General features: G+C 36.1%; 1 protein-coding gene across 2 annotated transcripts in view; it reads right to left on the reverse strand.

Moving 5' to 3' along the window:
• Positions 1-21,084, reverse strand: part of E(z) (histone-lysine N-methyltransferase E(z)) — a 73,211-nt gene that overhangs the window by 45,796 nt on the left and 6,331 nt on the right. For both annotated transcript variants that reach the window (XM_083113377.1, XM_083113376.1), the window contains exons 2-3: positions 11,980-12,133; positions 4,414-4,622 (exon numbers count right to left, since the gene is read on the reverse strand). In XM_083113377.1, the coding sequence (XP_082969503.1) occupies positions 4,414-4,622; positions 11,980-12,118 (348 nt within the window). In that variant the 5' untranslated portion in view covers positions 12,119-12,133. The remainder of the gene's footprint in view (positions 1-4,413; positions 4,623-11,979; positions 12,134-21,084) is intronic.

The following is a 21,084-nucleotide window of genomic DNA, read 5'->3' on the forward strand; positions in this document are numbered from 1 at the left end:
AACAAATGAATTCATGTAGGGCAAAAAAGCTGTTTTTATAGTAAAATAATCTGTGGAAAATAAACTTTAAGCTTAAGTGTAACCCTACTTCAAATAATAAATAATAATATTCGGACAGGACAATGTCTGATTGATTGAATTTGTAATTTTGGGTGTGTCAACAGTTGGGCTGTTTTGCACCCATCACATTATACGGGGGTCCAGCCCCTTACCATAAGTAAAATATAACTAATGTATTAACTGTAATGTTGGACTAAAATATTCTGACTTGGGTTAAAATCTGAGGCTGTAAAGGGGCACTCAGCACACGTAAGGACAACACACACACAGTCCTACAAGGAATTACTATACTGGCCATAAGTCCAGACGCCAGAGCCTCGTTAGTCTGCAAAATACAGTCCAGGGTGTACTACGTGGAAGTGAGGTTGACAATTGAGTGTACTACGTGGAAGGGTAATGTCTGAGGAATGAGGCAGATGGAAAAGTTTTAACCACCAAAGTGGAGAATGGTGTCACAGGTGACTTCACATTATCTGCTAAGGACACATTAGCAATTCACAGGTGCTGGTGCAAAGTTTCTCGTGAACACGTTCCAGCTGCCGGAGTAAGCATTTGCATTGATAGTCTGGCCAGGTGGCAGCAGTTTGTGATGCATGATACCCTGTGAAGTCCACAAAACACAGAGCATAACCTTCTTTTGATGCAGTGGTGGTTTAGGATGTTTTGGAATGGGTTCTTGTGATGATAATCAATGATGACAGCACTGTGACACCACTTATCATAAGTCAGCACTATCTGGAACAGTGATGAATTCAGGGCGTGGTCCAGGAGAAAAATTCCCCTCCAGAAATTAAAAAGCCCCTCCTGAAAATTTCAGAATTTGGACAATAGCTAAGAAATTTTGCAACCACTTTCAGTTTGGCTTTCATTCATTCACTTTAATTTAATGTAGAACGTACTTTTTCTGTTGTTTTTTTTTTCATTGTAATATGCACAGACTCAGTCTTCTTTATAATTAAAATAATGAACAAATTTAAATTATTGTCCGTTTTGTTAAGTGCTAAATATTATGGATCAGGATATGCTTCAAGCTTGTGTGAAAGTGTTAACTGCTGAGGGTTGACAAGGAACCCACAAAAAGTTGCATCCACGATGTCAGCCGCAGATATGCTGTAAATGTAAATTATTGCATGCTATAATTAGAGGCACATATTTTTGGTAAATAAAAAAGAAACATTTCTGTAAAAAAAAAAAGTCAATTTCAGTTTCAAAAGCGGTAAATAAAATAAAATTTCGCTGTTATAGCGGTGAAAAAGGGTTATATAAAATGACATTTTAGTTTTAAGATGTGAATAAAATCCCAAATTTTATTTAAAAACTGCACTTAATACACAAAAGAAACATCTCTCTTCTAATAGCACATTTATGTCGTTATCAGAATATTAAGTTTATTCCTATACAAAGGGGTCCATTTTTGCTTCTCAAATACTTACAGCAGAATTAATCAATTTTCCATGAATTGCATAACTCACACGATAATTCTGGCTTCAGAAAGTGTCATTTCGGTAAATAAACTCTAAATTCCGTGTTTAAGAGTCTATTTCGCATTTTGCAGTTCATTTCGCATTATTTCGTGAGAAAATAAGGTGGCAAAATGCACCCCACACCTTTCAGAAATGTGTTATTTCACATTTTGTGAAAAACAAGATATGCATGCCTCTAACTATAATGTTATTTTATTGATTCTCATAATCTCATTCTTAAAATGACAGTTAATTAAACTAATTACACTTAATTTAATTATATATCAGATGTAAAGACAATTTAAAAATATTAGTATTGTTTTATTGGTACTAAAATTTGATGCACATGACATCCCCCTATGAAGTTTGATGTCCCCCTGGAGGAAAGTGGCTGAATTAAACACTGATCCGGAAAGGGATTTTTCTCCAGTGTGACAGTAAGGATACACAGGCATCTGCTCGTGTTGCCTTCTGAGCTGCAGTCAAGGCACGTATGACCCATTGACTTACTTTATACCATTTTCCAAACAGATGAAGTGAACCATTGTTCGACTCAATAGACACTTGCAGAGTGTCTACGGCTGTTGGTCTTACAGCAAGCATGTGGTCATCTTCAAGGAATTTATTGCTGTCCTTGAATATCTTAAACATCACTGCCGAATGTTTTAAGTTTAAACTCATACAGCATACAGACCCTATCATGCTGTTTGGAGTACCCATGTTTCACCTGTCCTCACTGACATTCATGTTGAACTGCACAAACCATAACCTGCTGGTTGAACATGTATACTCGTACCAACAACTGACTATTGTCTTATTGGTTAAACCTTGGAACATGCAGTGTGCAGAGCGTGTGACGTTTGACATAGTCAGAAACCGACAGAACTTTCTTGGTTACCTTGTACAACACATCCTCTTACATGCTATTTAATGTAATGACTTTCAAAACTATATCAACGATTTCACCAAACTGACCATTTTTATAATATCCTCGAAGTTTACTGCCTGCAAAAATCCGAAAGTAGATAAGTAATACTGATACCCTTATTGGTTCCCACCAATACTAATACATAACTGAAAATTGTTAACACTTGAAAGTAGTTCATGATTTTAACAAGTTTTCCATTCAAGCTACATCTCACCAACCTGCCAGTTTTGCTTTAAAAAATTCATAATTGCACATGAGATGACCACTTAATCATAAAATTCATCTCTCCCTACAGCATTGTTGCAAAAATTACGCAAATTCTACATTTTGCATAATTTGCACGAAATTTAGACACTGCAAGACTACTACTGTGACTAAGTGAGAAAATTGCAGCTGAGACTTTTAGCCCTATTCAAAAGGTTGCAGTTCTAATTGTGTAATGATTTTTGCAAGTCATGCAAAAGGTTGAGGAATGCATTTAGAATACTGAAAATTGTTATGGAAGAAAGATTCAAGTCCATAGAAACTAATGTGTGCACTTTAAAGACACAGAAAGTATAAAGTTGTGAGGAACTATGCAGTGAAAAGTAGGTATCCTGGTGAATACATTCCATTCTTCTCAAGTGGAAACACACGAGGAGATGAAAGAAAATATGCAAATAATAAGACAATCAAAGCTAACATTCCTAATACTCAGGTAAGCACATGGATGTGGAATGGAACAAATTATTTTGCACAGAAAATGCAGTAAGTATTTGGAAATTCCTCTCCGTATATGCCAAAAAATAAGAATAGAATTTGAATCATGTAGAAATTTGAGTTTCATGATGGTATCATAATTACACATTCAGAATCAAGACATTCAAAATGATACTGTTAAGACCATAATATGTTTTCAAATATCAAAACTGTAGATACACACTTATTATTTTAAAGCATATATTTCACCAGCACAACATTAAACTGGATAAAATTAATACAGCTACAGGTCATGTTTACACATGAGAACGAGTTGCACAGTGTAATGCACCATTTTTTTATCATCACTTACAACTAGGGCCAGGATAGTTATGCACTTAAAATACCTAAAATATGCATCCAAATATGCAAATAAATATGCACTATGGAAAAAAATCTTACCTTTTTTAAAGCAAAAACCTACATGTATACAGACATTTGTTCTCTTTCAGCTCATACTATTTAGCATGTAATAAATGTAAAAGTTGCAGTTCTGAATTCTTCCACACCCTCTTGTTTACTTTACACTGCAGTTGTATAGATTAAAGAAAAATTACACTCCTTACAGATAATGATTGCACTTGATTACAACATGATATCTCAAACTTTCAACCTTGAAACTCCTGTTTTCGGCAAGAATATTTTTATACTCAGAAAATAATCTTGCTCTACTTTACAAGATATAATTGTTCAACTTTTACAATTTTAGTAGTAGGTATTGCTAATGTTGGGCAATATATCGTCTAGAGGATATATTACAATATTGAAAAAATATGGTCCAGGCGATAACCAACTAGATGATATATCATCACGATATTTGGCGATATATATCATGTCGGTGATATATCATGATGATATTTTGGTGATATATATATCATGTTTGCAATATATCATCATGATATTTTGGCAATGCTATATATATCTTGTCAGCGATATATCGTCATGAATATTTGGCGATATATATCATCTCCACGACATCACAATATGGAAAAAATATTGTATTATATCATCCGTGACGATACTTTCTTGACGATATATCACGATATCAAATTTCTGATATTGTCCATCCGTAGTTATTGGTTCTAAAATATACAAGAAGCTTCATATATGCATTTGCATTAAATGTTTAAAAAATATGATTTCCATACGCAGTATGGAAACTGCACAACTATCCAGGCCCTTGTTATAACCACTGTTAATAGTGATTGCTAATACAAAACTCACCATGAAGTTCTGTTGTATTGGTGCCCATGTATACATGGTGGGTATCGGTGTGACAGCATTAATAACCTTGACGGGCATAGCCTGCATCTCCCCATCTGAAGTAAACACTTCCGCTTTCTTCATGCACGAGTGGTGCTGAGGAGCTTCCTGCATATAAATCCACACTGCCTTCCCATCCTGCCAGAGCTTCTGATCTTCCACTAGAAAATCTGGAATACGGAGGAAATCCAATGAAAATTGCATAGAGGAAGATTTCATACTAAACCAACATGCAATATATATTACTGGAGAGCGGATTTTTAGGTAAAAACATATTTTTTCTGTTGCTTCGGTAGTTGGCCAAACTCAGTATAGTTGAAATGTACTCTGCGAAGTTTTATTTCACATAAAAATGCATAATTTTACCTTTAGCACATAAAACACATATTTCTAGGGAAATAACATAAAACGTACATATTTTAGACATTCCGGACAAAATAAAGATTACAAATTTTTTGTGTAAACACTTACTTTCGAGTTCATGCATAAAATAAGACAAAACATATGATAAATTAGTAAATTAATTACTACTCTATTCGGGACTACACAACAGGGTGGATAAAATTCAAGATTACTCTTGATGATTTTTTTATTTAAAAAAAAACGCTTAAAATTGCTTGTATGGTTTTTGGCACCATACATATAGACAGTGCTCGAAAAATTTTCTTCAAAGCTAGGCGCCAGCTCTGAAAATCAGGTGCCAGGAAACTACCTACTAGCAATTGTGCATACTACAGTGTGTTTCAAAAGTCGCACAACCCAAACTTTGAAAATGTATATCATGAAAACTGCAAGAGGTATTTACACTAGGTTTTCTGCACTAAACTACATCATGTACACTATCACTGGGTTAATACATTTATGTTAATATGTATCCAAATAAAAGCAATCACATTATTTTAAAAAAATATTGTTAATTTGCTGAAAACATCTGAGAATTGATTTTTAACAATATATACCAACGTAGAAATTTTCAGCGAAAAATGCAAGTTCGACCAGGACTCGAACACTGGTCTCTGATATACTGTGCCATTGATCTAGACACTGAGCCGGCCTGGCCTCGCCTGATTTTTCGCTGTCGCTGTTTCACCTGCGTGGAATCTTCTCTGCCAGTGCTACCGCAACGGGATCTGTTGCCTGGTTCCTCCCAGCCTAGAGATGTTAATTATTGAAGATCAGGCACACACAGGAAATGTACTACGTAGAAATTTTCAGCGAAAAAAACATTAACATCTCTACGCTGGGAGGAACCAGGCAATGTAGAAGTCTACTGTGTTTCCAAGTCAACAGATCCCGTTGCGGTAGCACTGGCAGAGAAGATTCCACACAGGTAAAACAGCGATAGCGAAAAATCTGGCGAAGCCAGGCCGGCTCAGTAGCTCAGTGGTTAGAGCAATGGCACGATATATCAGAGATCCGTGTTTGAGTCCTGGTCAAACCTGTATTTTTCGCTGAAAATTTCTACGTATTACATCTCCTGTGTGTGCCTAATCTTCAATAATAATACCAACTCTTACAATTTGTGCGATCATTTATTGGTGTTTGACTAGTCGTAAAACAGTTGCTTTGTGAGGTACAGCAGAAGCAGTGGATTTTACTTGGAAAAACTCTTGCACATGAGTGTAAGAATGAGTAGTAAATAATCTTCAGCAATGCACACGCGCTGCTCCAAAGAATACGCCATGCTGAATGAATTAAAAGAACAGGCATAGTAGCGTCGAAAGTGAGCGAAGAGAATTCAGTGTAACCACAGGCACACTAGGAATCTCTCAAGAGTCCAATTTCAGCACAAAATCTTGGTTTATGATTTTTCATGTAAATGTATAGCCAATACTTAGGCACATGTGGCGTGCGTCTGTTGACAATATTTCGATCTGCTAGTATTGCCATATATGCCCCAACCCATAAATTGCCAAGAAAAAACCATCAAATGTTGCACATGACCAATATTGGTCGCAAATGACAGATTGACATGGCATCAGTCATCAGACATCTAATTATGACCCTTTGAAAATTTCTTACGTATTTTTCTCATTCAAAAGTGCATTTCTGGAAAAATTTTAACACTTGCCTTCCGCCAGTTATTAATTTATATAAATTTTCTGTATGGAGAAAACTGATAATTTTAAGCATTGAAAAATATCTCAATGGATGAGACTTTATAATGCAGAAAACCTGGTGTAATATCTCTTACGGTTTTCATGATATACATTTTCAAAGCTTGGGTTGTGCAACTTTTGAAACACACTGTATAAGAAGCTGAGCATCACGGTATTCAAAACATCGCTAAATCATTCGAGAAAACAGGAAATGGGGTGTTGGGGGACAAAGAGTAAGAAATTATTACTGACACTCTGGAATGTTCACAACATTGATTTAAAAAAAAAAATCATTTGCTAACTTACACTGTACTGCAATTTGAACTTAGAATCATCAACATTTCGTACATATTACAGCATAAGATCACAGTCGCCAGGCTGAAACTTTTAGTCGCCATGGTGACCTGGCGACCGGGATTTTTCGAGCCCTGCATATAGATATATATATTTTTTATAGAAAGGCTTTCCCTGGTAAACGGTCCTGTAAAATATTTGAATAATAGGAATTGTAGCTTTCCTGATTCGAACAAGTGTTCTCGGGTTACGAGCCAGGTTAAATTGGAGTTGGCTTCCAACGTTTTGAGGGCATACATCTTCAGGGAATGTAGAAATGGAGACCAGTGTAGGTTAATATACATGACTATAATGTGGCGGAGTTTGGATTCTGTCCAAACCACCACTGAAAACCAAGGCCCTACTTCGGTCTGTCAAAGATGACCCGGAACTTGGTATCCCAGGAGTTTACCGAATACCCTGTGAATATGGTACACCATACATAGGCCAAACGGGATGCACCATTGAGCAGCGGCGGAATGAACATCAACGTAATATCAGATTATTACAACCAGAAAAGTAAGGGCTTGCGGAACACAGCATTACCGAGGGGCACAGAATTTTATTTGCAGACACCAAAATAATACCAAATGTGCCGGTTACTGGGACCGACAGGAAAGGAAGCCATTGCCATATCATGGGAAAGCAGCAATCTCAACAGGGACATGGGACTCCAGCTCAGTCATGCCTGGAACCCACTCCTCCGTAAAAACAAGACACCAGCCAATGAGAACACCAGGATCGAGAGAGCCAATAGGAAGACAGAATCCAAACTCGCCACATTATAGTCATGTATATTAACCTACACTGGTCTCCATTTCTACATTCCCTGAAGATGAGAGCAATGTATGCCCTCGAAATGTTGGAAGCCAACTCCAATTTAACTTGGCTGGTGACCCGAGAACGCTTGTTCGAATATTTGAATAGTTTGATTAAGGAAAATAAAAAAAATATTTGTAAATTTGCATTTGTTTCTGATAATGTACATATGAACCTACTATGGAAATGTTTGTTGAGTGTGTTAATAAAACTATAAAAATTTCAGTAACTTTTATTCCAGTAAAATAAAACATTCTGGATGTACTCTATAATTGTAACTTAAAATATATTTTGTAGTCTTTGTAGCTGAAATTTGGCAATCTTTCGAAATGGTATCAGCTGCAATGTTTATTCAAAGTTTAATGAAAATGACTAGGGCTCGGAAGTTGAGGAAAACCCCCTTTTTTTTCCCCTAGTGTCTGAAGACGAGGCCCAACATAATATATGTTCATTTTGGGTCATTGTAGGCCAGAAAAAGGTGGGGTTTATTTGCCCTTTTTTGCCTTTTTCGGCATTTTTTGGCTTATTGGTCCTTTTTTTTAGCCTTTTTTTAGGTCTTAACGGCTTTTTTTTTTTTTTGCAACTTCACCTTCTTTAGACTACGTTTTTACTGGTCATTCACAATTCGAATCATCATCAGTTCATCACCTCTTAAACATCCTTTCTGTAGTAAATAAATAAAAAATTAATAAATTTGAACCATCCTTGAAACAATAGAAAAACATTTTTGGACGACTGAAGCAGGTACGGTACAAGGTCCTTTAACTGCAACTTGTCTAGAAGGTCGCACTGTAAGTGGCAACTTTCTCTTGTTTTGAAGCTTTCTGCATGGTTTTTAGGACCAGACAGCACGCGCCTGCAAAGATCTCTAGTCAGATAAGGAGGTGCCGCACATATTCATTAAATATGTAATTAAAACTGAAGTTATTAATTAATTTGGATCAGATTTATGCATCCTTTTTTCCGTTTTTAGGTAATTTTTTTTTATATTTATAGGTCTCTTTTTGGCAATTTATAGGTCTTCAACTTCCAAGCCCTAATAATTACAGTATTCAAGGTTTAACATGATTAGTATTTTTTATATTATTCTCCACGAAATGTGTGCTATTTTTACTTGTAAAAATTATTGAATTTTACATCAAGATAAATTTAAGTATGTTTACATAATTTCCTTTCATATGAGGTTCACCTCATCAGTGCATATATTCTGTTTCCTTTCTTTTCTTTTCATAGGGCCTAATAAACACCATTAAATGATCAATGTACTTTTACCAAAAGTGATTTTGATATCTACAAAATCCTTATGTACATTATTCTGTAAATTATAATAATAATAATAATCCGTTGCGCAACAGCCCATGAAGGGCCTAGGCATACCTACCGACTGCCGATCTCCCTCCCACGCTTTCCTTCGTCACCTCTAAGCGTGGAGATCTTCAACCAGTATTGGAATAGTCGGGGGGTCAGCCCGACGTATCCCCAGCCGTTATAGTAGGTCTTCTCGACCGGATTACGCTCACTCACTCAGAGCTCCCCAATTTCCTCACGATGGTGGGTTGCCACCGGCCCTATACGCAGGCCGAATAAATTCCGACCAGAGCCGGATTCGAACCTACGCCGTCCCGCAGCGAACGATCTCAAGACGAGTGAATGCCTTAACCCGCTCGACTACGGAGGAGGACTTCTGTAAATTATTTATTAAAATCAATCCACCTTGCTCCATAACAAATAATTTTCAAGCTTTTGCCTATGTTGTGAAGGAGTTTGACAAAACTAACGTGCCATCCATTGCAAAGACCGATGTTTACAAAACGATTGGGGTTCCTGTCTGGCAATCTAAGTTTTTGTGTGGCGTGATAGAAAAACTGAAAACTTCCACAATACTGTTTTGCGAAACAGTGTAGTGCAGCTGAAAGGAAATTGATTTCTCTATCAGTAGAGGCATGCATATTTCGTTTTTGACGAAAACACGAAATGTGAAGTAACACATTGTAATGTTAATCTTTGATATTTATGAAAGGTGTGAGGTGCATTTTCCCACCCTGTTTTTGTTACGAAATAATGCAAAATAGACTCCTAAACACAAAATTTAGAGTTTATTTACCGACACGGCACTTTCTGAAGTCAGAATTATCCTGATAGCTATCAAATTCACGGAAAATTGGTTAATTCTGCTGTAAATATTTGAGAAGCAAAGATGGACTCCTTTGTACAGGAATAAATTTAATGTTCTGGTAAGAGCATAAATGTGCTATTAGAAGGCTTACGTTTATTTTGTGTAGTAAGTGCAAGTTTTAAATCAAATTTGGGATTACATTCACATTTTTAAAACCAAAATTTAAGTTTATATACCGCTTTCTCACAGCAATAACAGCCAAATTTTATTTTATTTACCGCCTTTGAAACCAAAATTGACTCGATTTTTGTACCAAAATGTTGCTGTTTTATTTACCAAAAATATGTGCCTCTCTCTATCAGGGACACATATGCAAAATCTGCATGTGTGTATATGTAGACATAAACTGAGTAAAGTTGCTCAGGTTCTGGAGAGTGAACATGTAGGTGAAATTGATGGTATAAGTGTGCAACACATCCCCCACTTCACGTCTAACTACAAGTAATGTGGAAAGGTTGTTTTCACAATGTTCCAAGATAATCGGCATGCATTTTCAATGGACAATTTGGAAATGTGATTTATTATTAATTAATAGAATGCAACAAGCATTTTACGTCCTGCTGGCATTTGTGAGAATCAATTTATTTGTTTGACAGTGTATGAATGAAAATATTTTATACTTTTAGCCACACATTTTTAGAACACTTTTTTCTCCAGTTTTTTAGCAGCTAAAAATCTGCTCTCTATATATTACTTTCCGGACCTCCCTGATGGTATAGTGGTAACGTAGTCACCTTGTAATCAAGGGGTTCTGGGTCTGATACCCAATGGAGCCACATAGTAGTTTGGATCCCAGTTTAAACTGCAGGTCCAGACCCGATTAGCCTACATGTGCATAAAGTGGACTTAAAAAAAAACAAAAACACAAACTCAGAAATATAACCTTGCATCTGAGTGACATGCCACTTGGATATGAGTCTCTTTTTCAGGTCCCTACATCATGTCACCTCAGTCTGTATGTTGCATTTTTCTATTGGAGCGGAAAGCAGTTAGAAAGGCATGTTCACCTTACTAAAGTATCCAGGGAGGGAGGGGGTGCTCCCCTAAATAATGAATGTCTGTCTAAAATTATAAATTTCACAGGTATAATTTAATTTCAGTTTACAATAATTCACAATAGTTTGAATTAATTATTTTACAATAATTACAAGTAAGGCTGGTACAGACTGTTGCAAGCAGCACAGTAACTTCAAACTTAATTGATTTGAATAAAAGTCAATAAAATAGTAATCTCAATTTTCATGTAACTATTCATCACTAGCATCCATACAAATCTTATTACATATTTTGTTCTGTTTACTTTTCTTGATTTACAATTGTTTTTTGGCACATGGGTTTATAAATTCACATTAGAAGTCAGGTAAACTTTCGAATATTTGAGCACACAAACCCCATATAATGATTAATAGAAGTATAACCCTGAAATGAGAACTGTATCTTACAGGATCTTTAGAATATCTATATATTTTAAGCAGATATTTTATAATTGAAGTATACATTGTAATGTGATGAAAGTTTAATAATAATAAATAACCTACGGCATAACAGTCCATGAGGGCCAGTGCCTAATTACCAACTGCCAGCCTCACTCCCACCATCATTCAACCAGTTGCAGGTGACGTGTGGTCAGCACAATGAACCCCCCAGTCGATAATGTAAGTTTTCTATGACCAGGTTACACTACTCATTCATAGCTCCTAAATTCCTCATGACCGTGGATGGCCACGGGTCCCATAAACAGGCCGAAATCTTAGGAAACATTTTCCCCAGGAGATTTCCACCTGCACGTGTCCCGTAGTTCAAATCCAAAGTTTGCACCTTAGACCGCTTACATGTATAACAACATAGTTTAAGGACACAAAGGAAATTATTAAGTATTAATTATTTATACACACTTGAAAAGGTCATACTTTAACGTTAAGTGTAACGTGGGGTATGCAGTGCCGAAAGACATAAAACAAGTTCAAGTGAACTGAAACACTACTACAGAAGCTAAAATTGCAGATAGGGTGAGAATAAAATTTGGTGAGACACGGTATGTAGGAAACATCTGTTTCTCCTAAGTATTATGTTTCAACAGTCAAGGCTTTACCGACTTACCTGTCATTTTCTTCCTGTTTTGTGTCCATGCAAATTTGACGTCATCTGCCCTCTTGTATCTTTTTAGCTGTCGAATGCGCATGTATTCAGACTTCACTCGTTTCTTCCATTCTGAAGATACTTTAACTTTGCTAGCCATTTCTCCTCAGTATACCTACAAGAATACAGTGTATGGCAAGTCAGCATGCCAAAAATAAAAATGCACTTCCTATATAATAACAATTATTATTATTATTATTAAAGTAGGGTTGCAATTAACCTTACAAATTTTCTTTACACAGAATCTGTACCTATAAAAACAGCTTTTGCCCTACATGAATTAATATACAGTCATGCTATTTGTTTATAAGTATACATAAAATGGAATATTATAAATTTATATAATTGAAGAATGCAAGAAATACAATAAAATAAACATTTTTGCAACTATGTTATATGAAGGAGGCAATAATTTATTTATTTTATTTTACTTCGTGTTTTGTGCCTCTTGGCTAATTTGTGGATGGGGATGAGTGATGAAAGGATGAAATTGATGAATGGACATTCACAAACAACCATGCCCGAGCAGGATTCCAACCCGGGACCCCTGGCGTCACAGCGTGATGTGCTAACCACTCAGCCACAGGGTCCGGCGAAGTAGGCAATAAGGTAGATGAGGCACGGTGTCAGTATTCATAGATTAATGTCCTAATCTGTAATTTAAATTTGGTCAAATTTCTCTGTTCTGCAATTTACAGGCAGTTGGTTCCACGCTTTACTTGCCAGAGATGACAGGGATTTTGATCCGTACCTTGCCTTGTTACATGTTGGTACTCGGATACTGTTGGTGTTATTGGATCGCAGATTGGGATAATGTATATTACTAGATATCATTACTTTGTCCCTTAATAAGTGTTGGTGTGTGTTAAGAGTTCTTCTCTGCTTGCACGTGAGGTGGTGTGTGCCGTATTTCTTATGCTACGAATAGCCCAATTTTGCATTTTCTCTAGTTTCGTGGTGTTATTTCTATTAATCCCATAAAGTACAGAGGAACAGTATTCAAGTAACAGCCTAATAAATGCTTTGTAGAACGCTAATTTGTGGGCAAGGTGTATATATTTGCAGACAAATTGAAACTGCTTGATTCTAGGTGCTGCACACGCACACATTTTTTTCACATGTTGTGAAAAGGATAAATTCTTATCTAGGTGCATACCGAGATTCTTGAGAGATTCACATGGTTTTACATTGGAATTACCTATCTTAATGTCAATTATCGTATTGTTATTGTTTTCACTGGATAGTATTAATATTTGCATCTTAGACTTGTTCACTTTCAACATGTTAGATTGATACCACTCAAGAACTTCGAGCATATTTTTCTCAATATTTGCAATTACTTTTTCTAATTTGTTGACAATGAGCAGCTACATATACCGTTGACCAACCAACAACAAAATTTCAAAAAGGGACATTCCCTACTCCATACAAATAACAAAATGAATCAATCACGTAATTATTTTTCATTGCATCAAGGTTTAAAAGTTTGTGAATGCATGTAATCTGCACATTTCACCAACAAAAATTCTGACAAATGAAGTCAAACTCTGTTACATATATCACCCACATAACACATTTTTGCTAATGCTTTTCATGCATTCAGGCTATGTCGTCACACCACAAAGTACTTCATAAATCTATGATCAGTTCATTATGTGCCTCCCGATGGCATAGTGGTAACGTCATTGCCTTGTACTTAAGGGCTCCTGGGGTCTATACCAAATAGAGGTATATAGTGGTTTAGATTCCACATTAAACTGTTGGTCAAGTCCAAATTAGCCTAACTGTGCATAAACGTGTATTTACATAAAGGTAGAGGGGTCATTCCATGACAAGTGAACCAATGAAAAACACCTAACCATCTCTAATTTTATCCGTACTTAATTGTCATGAAGTACCATCTAATGTAGGAAAAACTGCAAAATTTCAGATTTTTACCTGTTGTATTTTTCTAGTTAGAGCCCTCTAAAGTATGAAAAATAGCACAATTTGCCGCACACATGCAATCCCATAAAAATTCATAAATCAAGCTAGAATTGACGTAGAAGGTTGGGATAAGAACCAAATTGTTGCTCTTGCTATGAGCTTTAATTACATATATCACGTGACTACTTTTCATTTTTTTTTTTTATTTCAAGGTTATTCAAACTTCTTTTGAAAATCGAATTTTTCAAAAACCTATATTTTGAAAATTTTTAAAAAATGCACACAGAAACATACACATTTCAACATCAAGTCTTAGAAGTTTTGTTATGGGATCGCAATGGGATCATAGTTTTTGACATGTATAAACTAATACTATACACTAGGTAAGACCATATGACACGGGAAAATTACAGTTAAATCTAAAAGTTCATTACACTCTGCAAGGAAAACATAATTATCGTACCTTCCCTTCTTTCATTGAAACAACTATAATTTACTGTACGGGTAATTTTCAAGAGCCGTGGTTGCTGCATCCATTTCTTCCTTTGAAAGGTATTAACTATGGCCAGTGGGACATCTGGGTTTCACAAGGGTGAGTATCTGAGAGACAGGCACTTGCAGTTTATATGCATAGTCGCTTTTGATATTAAATTATGGTGAAGGACCAGCAGGGTGCAGAAACTTAACTTCCACCGTATTTGCAGCCTCATTCTTGTCCAAGACTACAGCAAGCCACCAATGATTGTTGTTCACACATGTTACATATCCTTTCACTTCTGTCAGTTGCAGCCTCTGTTTCACACCTGCTCATAACATAGTAAAAGTGCATGACTGTTCACTTGTTGAAAATACCTTTGTCACCAACACTGCATCAGGCACCGGGATGAAACTGTGGAATTTATGTGTAATGGTATCGGTTTTGGATACAGAAATCTATCTGCAGTATTGCTTGTTCTTCATTGTGTAGTTGTAGTTTTTCATTGAAGAAGAAGAACTGTATGGAATAGATGTTTTCCTCACACCATGTAAACAGCTGATGGTGTAATTATTTGATCATCATAGGGCCGTTGCAGGCTTGCCCTTCCTGCAAGTATTTTCACAGTACTGCCCAGACCATCACACACTCCTTTCCCATGAGCTATAGCATAAAAATGCCACTCCGCTGCTGCTCCAAAATCATTAACCCTCCGTCATCCGCATCCTCATAGCAGCACAAATGTCGCACGTGCAGCACTCAGTGCCGCCTCATCAAAACCAACATTATTTACGTGAACTATTGATGCACATCGAGGTTGAATTACACTAGCACTTACTGGAAAACAGGGGAAATATACATGAACGCAAACATGTCCATTTCGGACATTTTATCTCATACAATTACAAGCTTAGACTCTTGAAGCAAATGCATCAAAGTAGTACTAATCTAAATGTAATTAAAACTTTTCCCTATAATGAAGGCACTAAAAAGTGAACTCACCATTCACAAAAATATCAAAGTACTTTTCAAAAATTTTCAAAGTATTTTTAAAAAAAATTCAACGTATTTTTTCAAATTTTTCTACGTATTTTTCAAAACGAAATGAAAGCATACATCTTATATGGGCTTAGAAAGGAACTATTTGTTCCAAAATTCCCTGTTAAAATCTCTGACTCGCAGAAAAAACAATCAAATCGAAGAAAGTTTCAAAATAATTTTAAAATGTTCAAATCTCAATTTGTTTCTTGTACTCTTACGAGGTATACTTAAGAAAAGACATACTGACTCAAATATAAGGAACCGAATGTTGTCACTTTTTCCATATCGTTATTTTCATAACTCAGACATTTTTTATGGGTACTGCAACGGTTTCTGCATACACATAATTTGCATTCCGAACAGCGTACAGTGGTTTAATTCTTCTTCTTTCTGCGAAAATTCATGGCTGGCCTGCTGTGATTTAAGTTAGGAAACTTCCCGCGTGCGGTACGGAGTGCCGCCAAAGGGGGAACGGTCACGTGAGGGATGTGTAATCAACTGTAAAAACCACAGAAAAAAGGTGCCAACGCCTATATGTTTTCAGGGAAATAGTGAAGTTAAGTTACCTGGTGCTTTCCCGACCATTATTGCGCTAGTAAGGAAAATGATTCAAAATTTTAACCACACAGGTTACAGAGGGTTAACGTGGCGGAAATTGTTTGAGAAGTTTTTCTGTTTTTGAACTTTGCAGCTTAACCATCTGAGAAGTAATAAATTTGTTTCAAATCTCTAATCAGTACCAATCTAAGATGAGAGATAACTTTTTTTGGAAATAAATGAACGGCAACAGTGTCATGGTGCAGACATTCAGAGATACATACAATACTTTTACATTTTAGATCATTGTGATCCTTGTAGTAGACTGCTATTGGAAAAATAGTTGCTTGCTCATTGTTCCAATGAAAAGACTAGGCCTCATCTTGTACTACAAATGAATAACACTGGTCGACATGGGTTCTGATGTTTGGAAACTAATTGTGGTTTCTGAAACTACATTTGATGCTGATTTCAGAAGTGACCTTGTTTTTGTTGTATCACCCTCAGTTATTTAGAAATCTTCATTGTTGTATAAATCATAATTCCTGCCCAGAAATTAGAAGTTAATAATATTCCCGATAGATGGCAGTGCACCTCTTATTACATTATATGATTAACAAAATTGCTGAAGATGCCTAGTAACATTGAATGATTCAATAAATTTGTTTCTAAGTTTTGTTATTCGATACCAACTAATGCAAATAGTACAGTTTTTAATTTATTTACCGTGTATAAGGTTACGTGATCCGAAAACCTTAGTTAAGTGTATTGTAGATATTATATATGTAAATAGCAGTAGGGAATGCAAAATATTTGATAAAGTTTTCGTCATTGTCGATAGTTCGTGCTGTGTTGTGTCGAGAGACAATGTCGTCGTCGTCCAGGAAGTGTTTGAACTCGATTTGTGAAAAATTGTGACGTGATGGAGCAAAACGGTTTTCAAATTTGAATCCAGCATGAAAAATCCTTTCAGAGTCACCTATTCATTTCAAAACATCGTTCAACTTTTGAAAAAATGTCGACCAGTGTAATTTTCCGCAAAGTCCACACATACCACAGCCTCATTTTCTTTAATGTTCTGCTTCAAGTAATTGTAATAATCTGTCTGTTTCCTTGCAATAAAAGAATGTGTCTTCAAAACTAACAACTGTTCACATAAAGATTCTACAAACTCATCTGCAGTTTTAGTGAACATTAGTAAATTACATGTCAACAGATACCCATTGCTTGTATGTAACATAGTCTACCAGTTCATTATCTAGCTGCAACTGTAACTCATCTTTAAAATTATCTACACCTGGACACGAAGGACGTTCATTAAGGTGGCATGCTGTACCTGGTGCTATACACATTATCTGCGCTAAACTCTATCTATAGTCACTTACAGCTGTGCCATCATTCAGTGTAATTTTCTTGCATTTCAGCACTTGTATCATTAGTTTTATATTTTGATGTGTTGTGCAAACGCAGACTGTGTGGGTACCACTTCCACCTGCCAAGAGACAACGTTTAGGTCCTAAATCAGCAAATTTTTTAAACCCAATCTTATAAGTACGATTTTCGGTTTTGAACAGCTCATACAGTTTCTTCAAGTTGCACAACACTAGCCTCTTTTGAACATGAATTATACAGTCACCTGTTTTTATTGAAACAAAGTCTTTTTTCCCAGGCATAAGATGGCTGACAGCATCACTGTTGTAGAAACTGATTACCTTTTCAATGACAGCTTCATTTAAAACTTTTCCAGGTTTTGGATTAGGTGTTGCCAAAATACCCTTTTCTTTAACCAATGCTTTCGCTTTTCTTGCCATTCTGTTGCTAACCTGAAATTCTCTTTGTATTTTATTGCATGACCAGCTTTTAGGTAGTACTGTTAAAATTTGCAATTTTTTACTCACACTTACATTATCTTCTTGAAACTTTTGTTTTAGCTGACTGATCATTTCAAATTCTGCATTCTTTTCCACAGTTTCCTCTGCATATGTACTTGCTCCTCTTAGTACAGTATGTAACATTGTTATACGTACACATAGAATTTCCGAGGAAAAAATGTCATATCTACTAGTAAATATAATCATTTTCATATGTACCTGGAAATTAATGTTAATGAAGGTTTCACCAACAAATGTCAATAAAAATGTATGTTCAAAGTGTATAAACAGAGCATATAATTTGTGTGAAAAGAGAAAAACATGCTGTTTCATGCAACATTGTTATTCACACAGGAAAGAGTTTCAATCTTCCTCGCATACAGAGCCACCGCTATTCAGGCGATTTCGTGCAGTTTGCAACTTTATAACAAATTTGAACATGAAGGCACACTCCCCGTCAAACTGAATGCTGGCGTAGGTATTGTTGTAGGCCTATCGTCTATCTATCAGTGTGTTCGAAATGGGCAAGTTGAAGGAACTTAGTTCCGATCTGAAGGATGTTGTTATAAATTTGGCTCTTAGAGGTTATTCGTTAAGAAAAATTGGACAAACAGTCAATAAATTGCACTTCACACTTCAATACATAGTAAACACATTTAGAGAGGAAGGTTCAACACAGAATGTGCCGAGAAAACCAAAAGAGAGACGGTTGAATAAACTTGATGAACGCTTTATTTTAAAAAGAGTGCGATAAAACCCCTGACTAAGTGTTCCTCAGTTACGACCGTTAGTAGAAAATGTTGCTGGCAAGATGATGTCCGATCAAACTGTCCGATGTGCCTTGTGGAAGCATGGATATCATGGCAGAATACCACGAAAGAGGCCGTATGTAAATAAGGTGAATTGCAGGAATAGACTTTCATTTGCGAAAGAGCACATCCACAAGGACCAGGAATTTTGGGATAGTGTGATATGGTCAGACAAGTACAAGATTAATATATACGGGTCAGATGGGATAAATAGGGTCTGGAGAAAATCAAATAAAGACAATGATCACATTAACACAGTTCCAACAGTTAAACACGGTGGTGGGTCATTAATGATTTTGGGCTGTATGTCGTCCAAAGGTGTTGGTACCATCCAGTTTATTGATGGTATCGTGGATGCATATGTCTATTTGGACATATTGAAGAACAATGTAAAGCAGAGTGCCCAAGAAATGGACATGCCGCCTATCTACAGATTCCAACAAGACAATGACAGTAAGCATATGGTGCGAGTTAACATGAATTGGCTAATATGGAATGTGCCCAAACTACTACAAACACCAGCTCAAAGTCCAGACTTAAATCCCATTGAGTATTTATGGGCAATTTTGAAGAGGCGAGTCCATAAAGCAGGCGTCAAGTCCAAACAAGAGTTGGAAACTGTTGTGCAAGCCAAGTGGAATAAAATAAGCTCTGAAACATGTTGGAAACTGGTTAATTCTATGAAGAACAGGTGACAAGCAGTAATTAAAGCCAAAGGATACGCATCAAAGTATTAGAACTGTCAGTCAATTTGCTCTGAATATACTTTTTCTTTCATATTATTATTGTCATTGGTTATACAGAATTTGGGTAAGGTTTTATATTCCTAATGATATTAGTTATTGAATTCTAAAGAAAGAAATTCAAAAGAGTGTATTTCCTTTCAGATATCAAAGCATTTTCTTTGAAAATCTGTGTGTACTGTATCATTTCTCTCAATCATCATTTTATTTTCCTATATTTTTTATCACTGTATGCTTTCATTTGCAATTTTCTCTTAGCAACATGTGATTCTTCTAGAGAGATTAGAGAGTTATTCAAATACTTTAAACTGACATCTACGGACACAAATGTTTTGTCAACATTACTAGGCCCTGGACTACTGCTACTGGGTACTGAACAGTCATCTGCCTCCCAATTTGTAACCTGTTGGAACTTCATTTGTTTCCTACAACTGTCACAAATTTCCATACCTGCCACAATGATGTCTGACAAGTTGCACATCCATTCAGTAACAGGCCGGAGACTTCTTTTAACACTCTGGTGTCTGTCTTTCTTAAAAGGGTTGCAGCTAAAAATCTTTGCTGTTTCACTTGCTTCTTCAGCCATACTGGAGAATAACAACAATCACACAATGTCTAATATCAGTAATAATAACCCTTTTACTGAACCCACTACTTAACTTGCAGAAATACATAGTCTTTATGTAACCTGTGCAAAGAGCAACTTCATTGCAGGAGAGTCAAGGCACAACTGAATGCTGGCTGATGGAAACAGCAAGCATGTACTTGTTTGAACATGTTCAGACTTGCATTCCCTGGCTAACTCTCATTGTGGCATGCTTTCAGACTGCGGTTAGTTATAATTAGAGCCCGGATTTCTATGCAAAATGCATGTTTCATGTAGCATGCAAAAACTTATGGAAAATATTTTTTCTTTCCGACTAACTTGTAAAGAGTCTTTTGAGACGCGTATGATAGCGCATATAAGTGCATATTTTGTTTTGCATGCATATTTCTTCAACTTTGCAGGATAAAGCATATTTTGAATTTTATTGCTACATACTAGCATATTTCATAGTCTATCAAGAGATAATAGCGTTGAGTTTGTTGCCCACAATAGTTGGTAAATTCACTTTCGACTGCACGGCGATAACCGAATGGCGAACATACCAATTTAATATACACTATAATTTTTAAAGTTTTTGTTTAGCATTTTATGTAGCGCTTTTTAAACAACAGCGATCTAGCACCTTCTGATGCTTTTACAACTGTCAACTAGCGCGAAGCTTTTCTCGCGACTTGGCAACTATGTGGAAAGGGTTTCTGCTGTCAGTATCAAAGGAGTTCACGAACGTGTAAGTGTTATTTTGTGTTGTGTTAAACATGCCACCTGAAAAATCAAGTAAGGCGGTATTGTTGCGTAAATACGTACAAGAATTTGGAAGTAGTGTATTTACAGAAGATGGGTCAGTTTTGTTCTGTGTGGTGTGCGAAAAAAGAGTTTCAACAGAGAAGAAATTTCAAGTTACTCAACATGTCAATACAGCATGACACAGGGAAGCCCTTCAAAGAAGATCGCGCAGTAAACAACAACTTCTTACTACGGCATCCACTAATTCAACATCTGAATGCACAGTAAGTGATACATTCTATGTAGATCTGTGTTCTGCGTTTGTGAGTGCTAA

This window comes from Lepisma saccharinum, chromosome 27, assembly GCF_977018435.1.
Source record: "Lepisma saccharinum chromosome 27, izLepSacc3.1, whole genome shotgun sequence".
NCBI classification, from domain to species: domain Eukaryota; kingdom Metazoa; phylum Arthropoda; class Insecta; order Zygentoma; family Lepismatidae; genus Lepisma; species Lepisma saccharinum.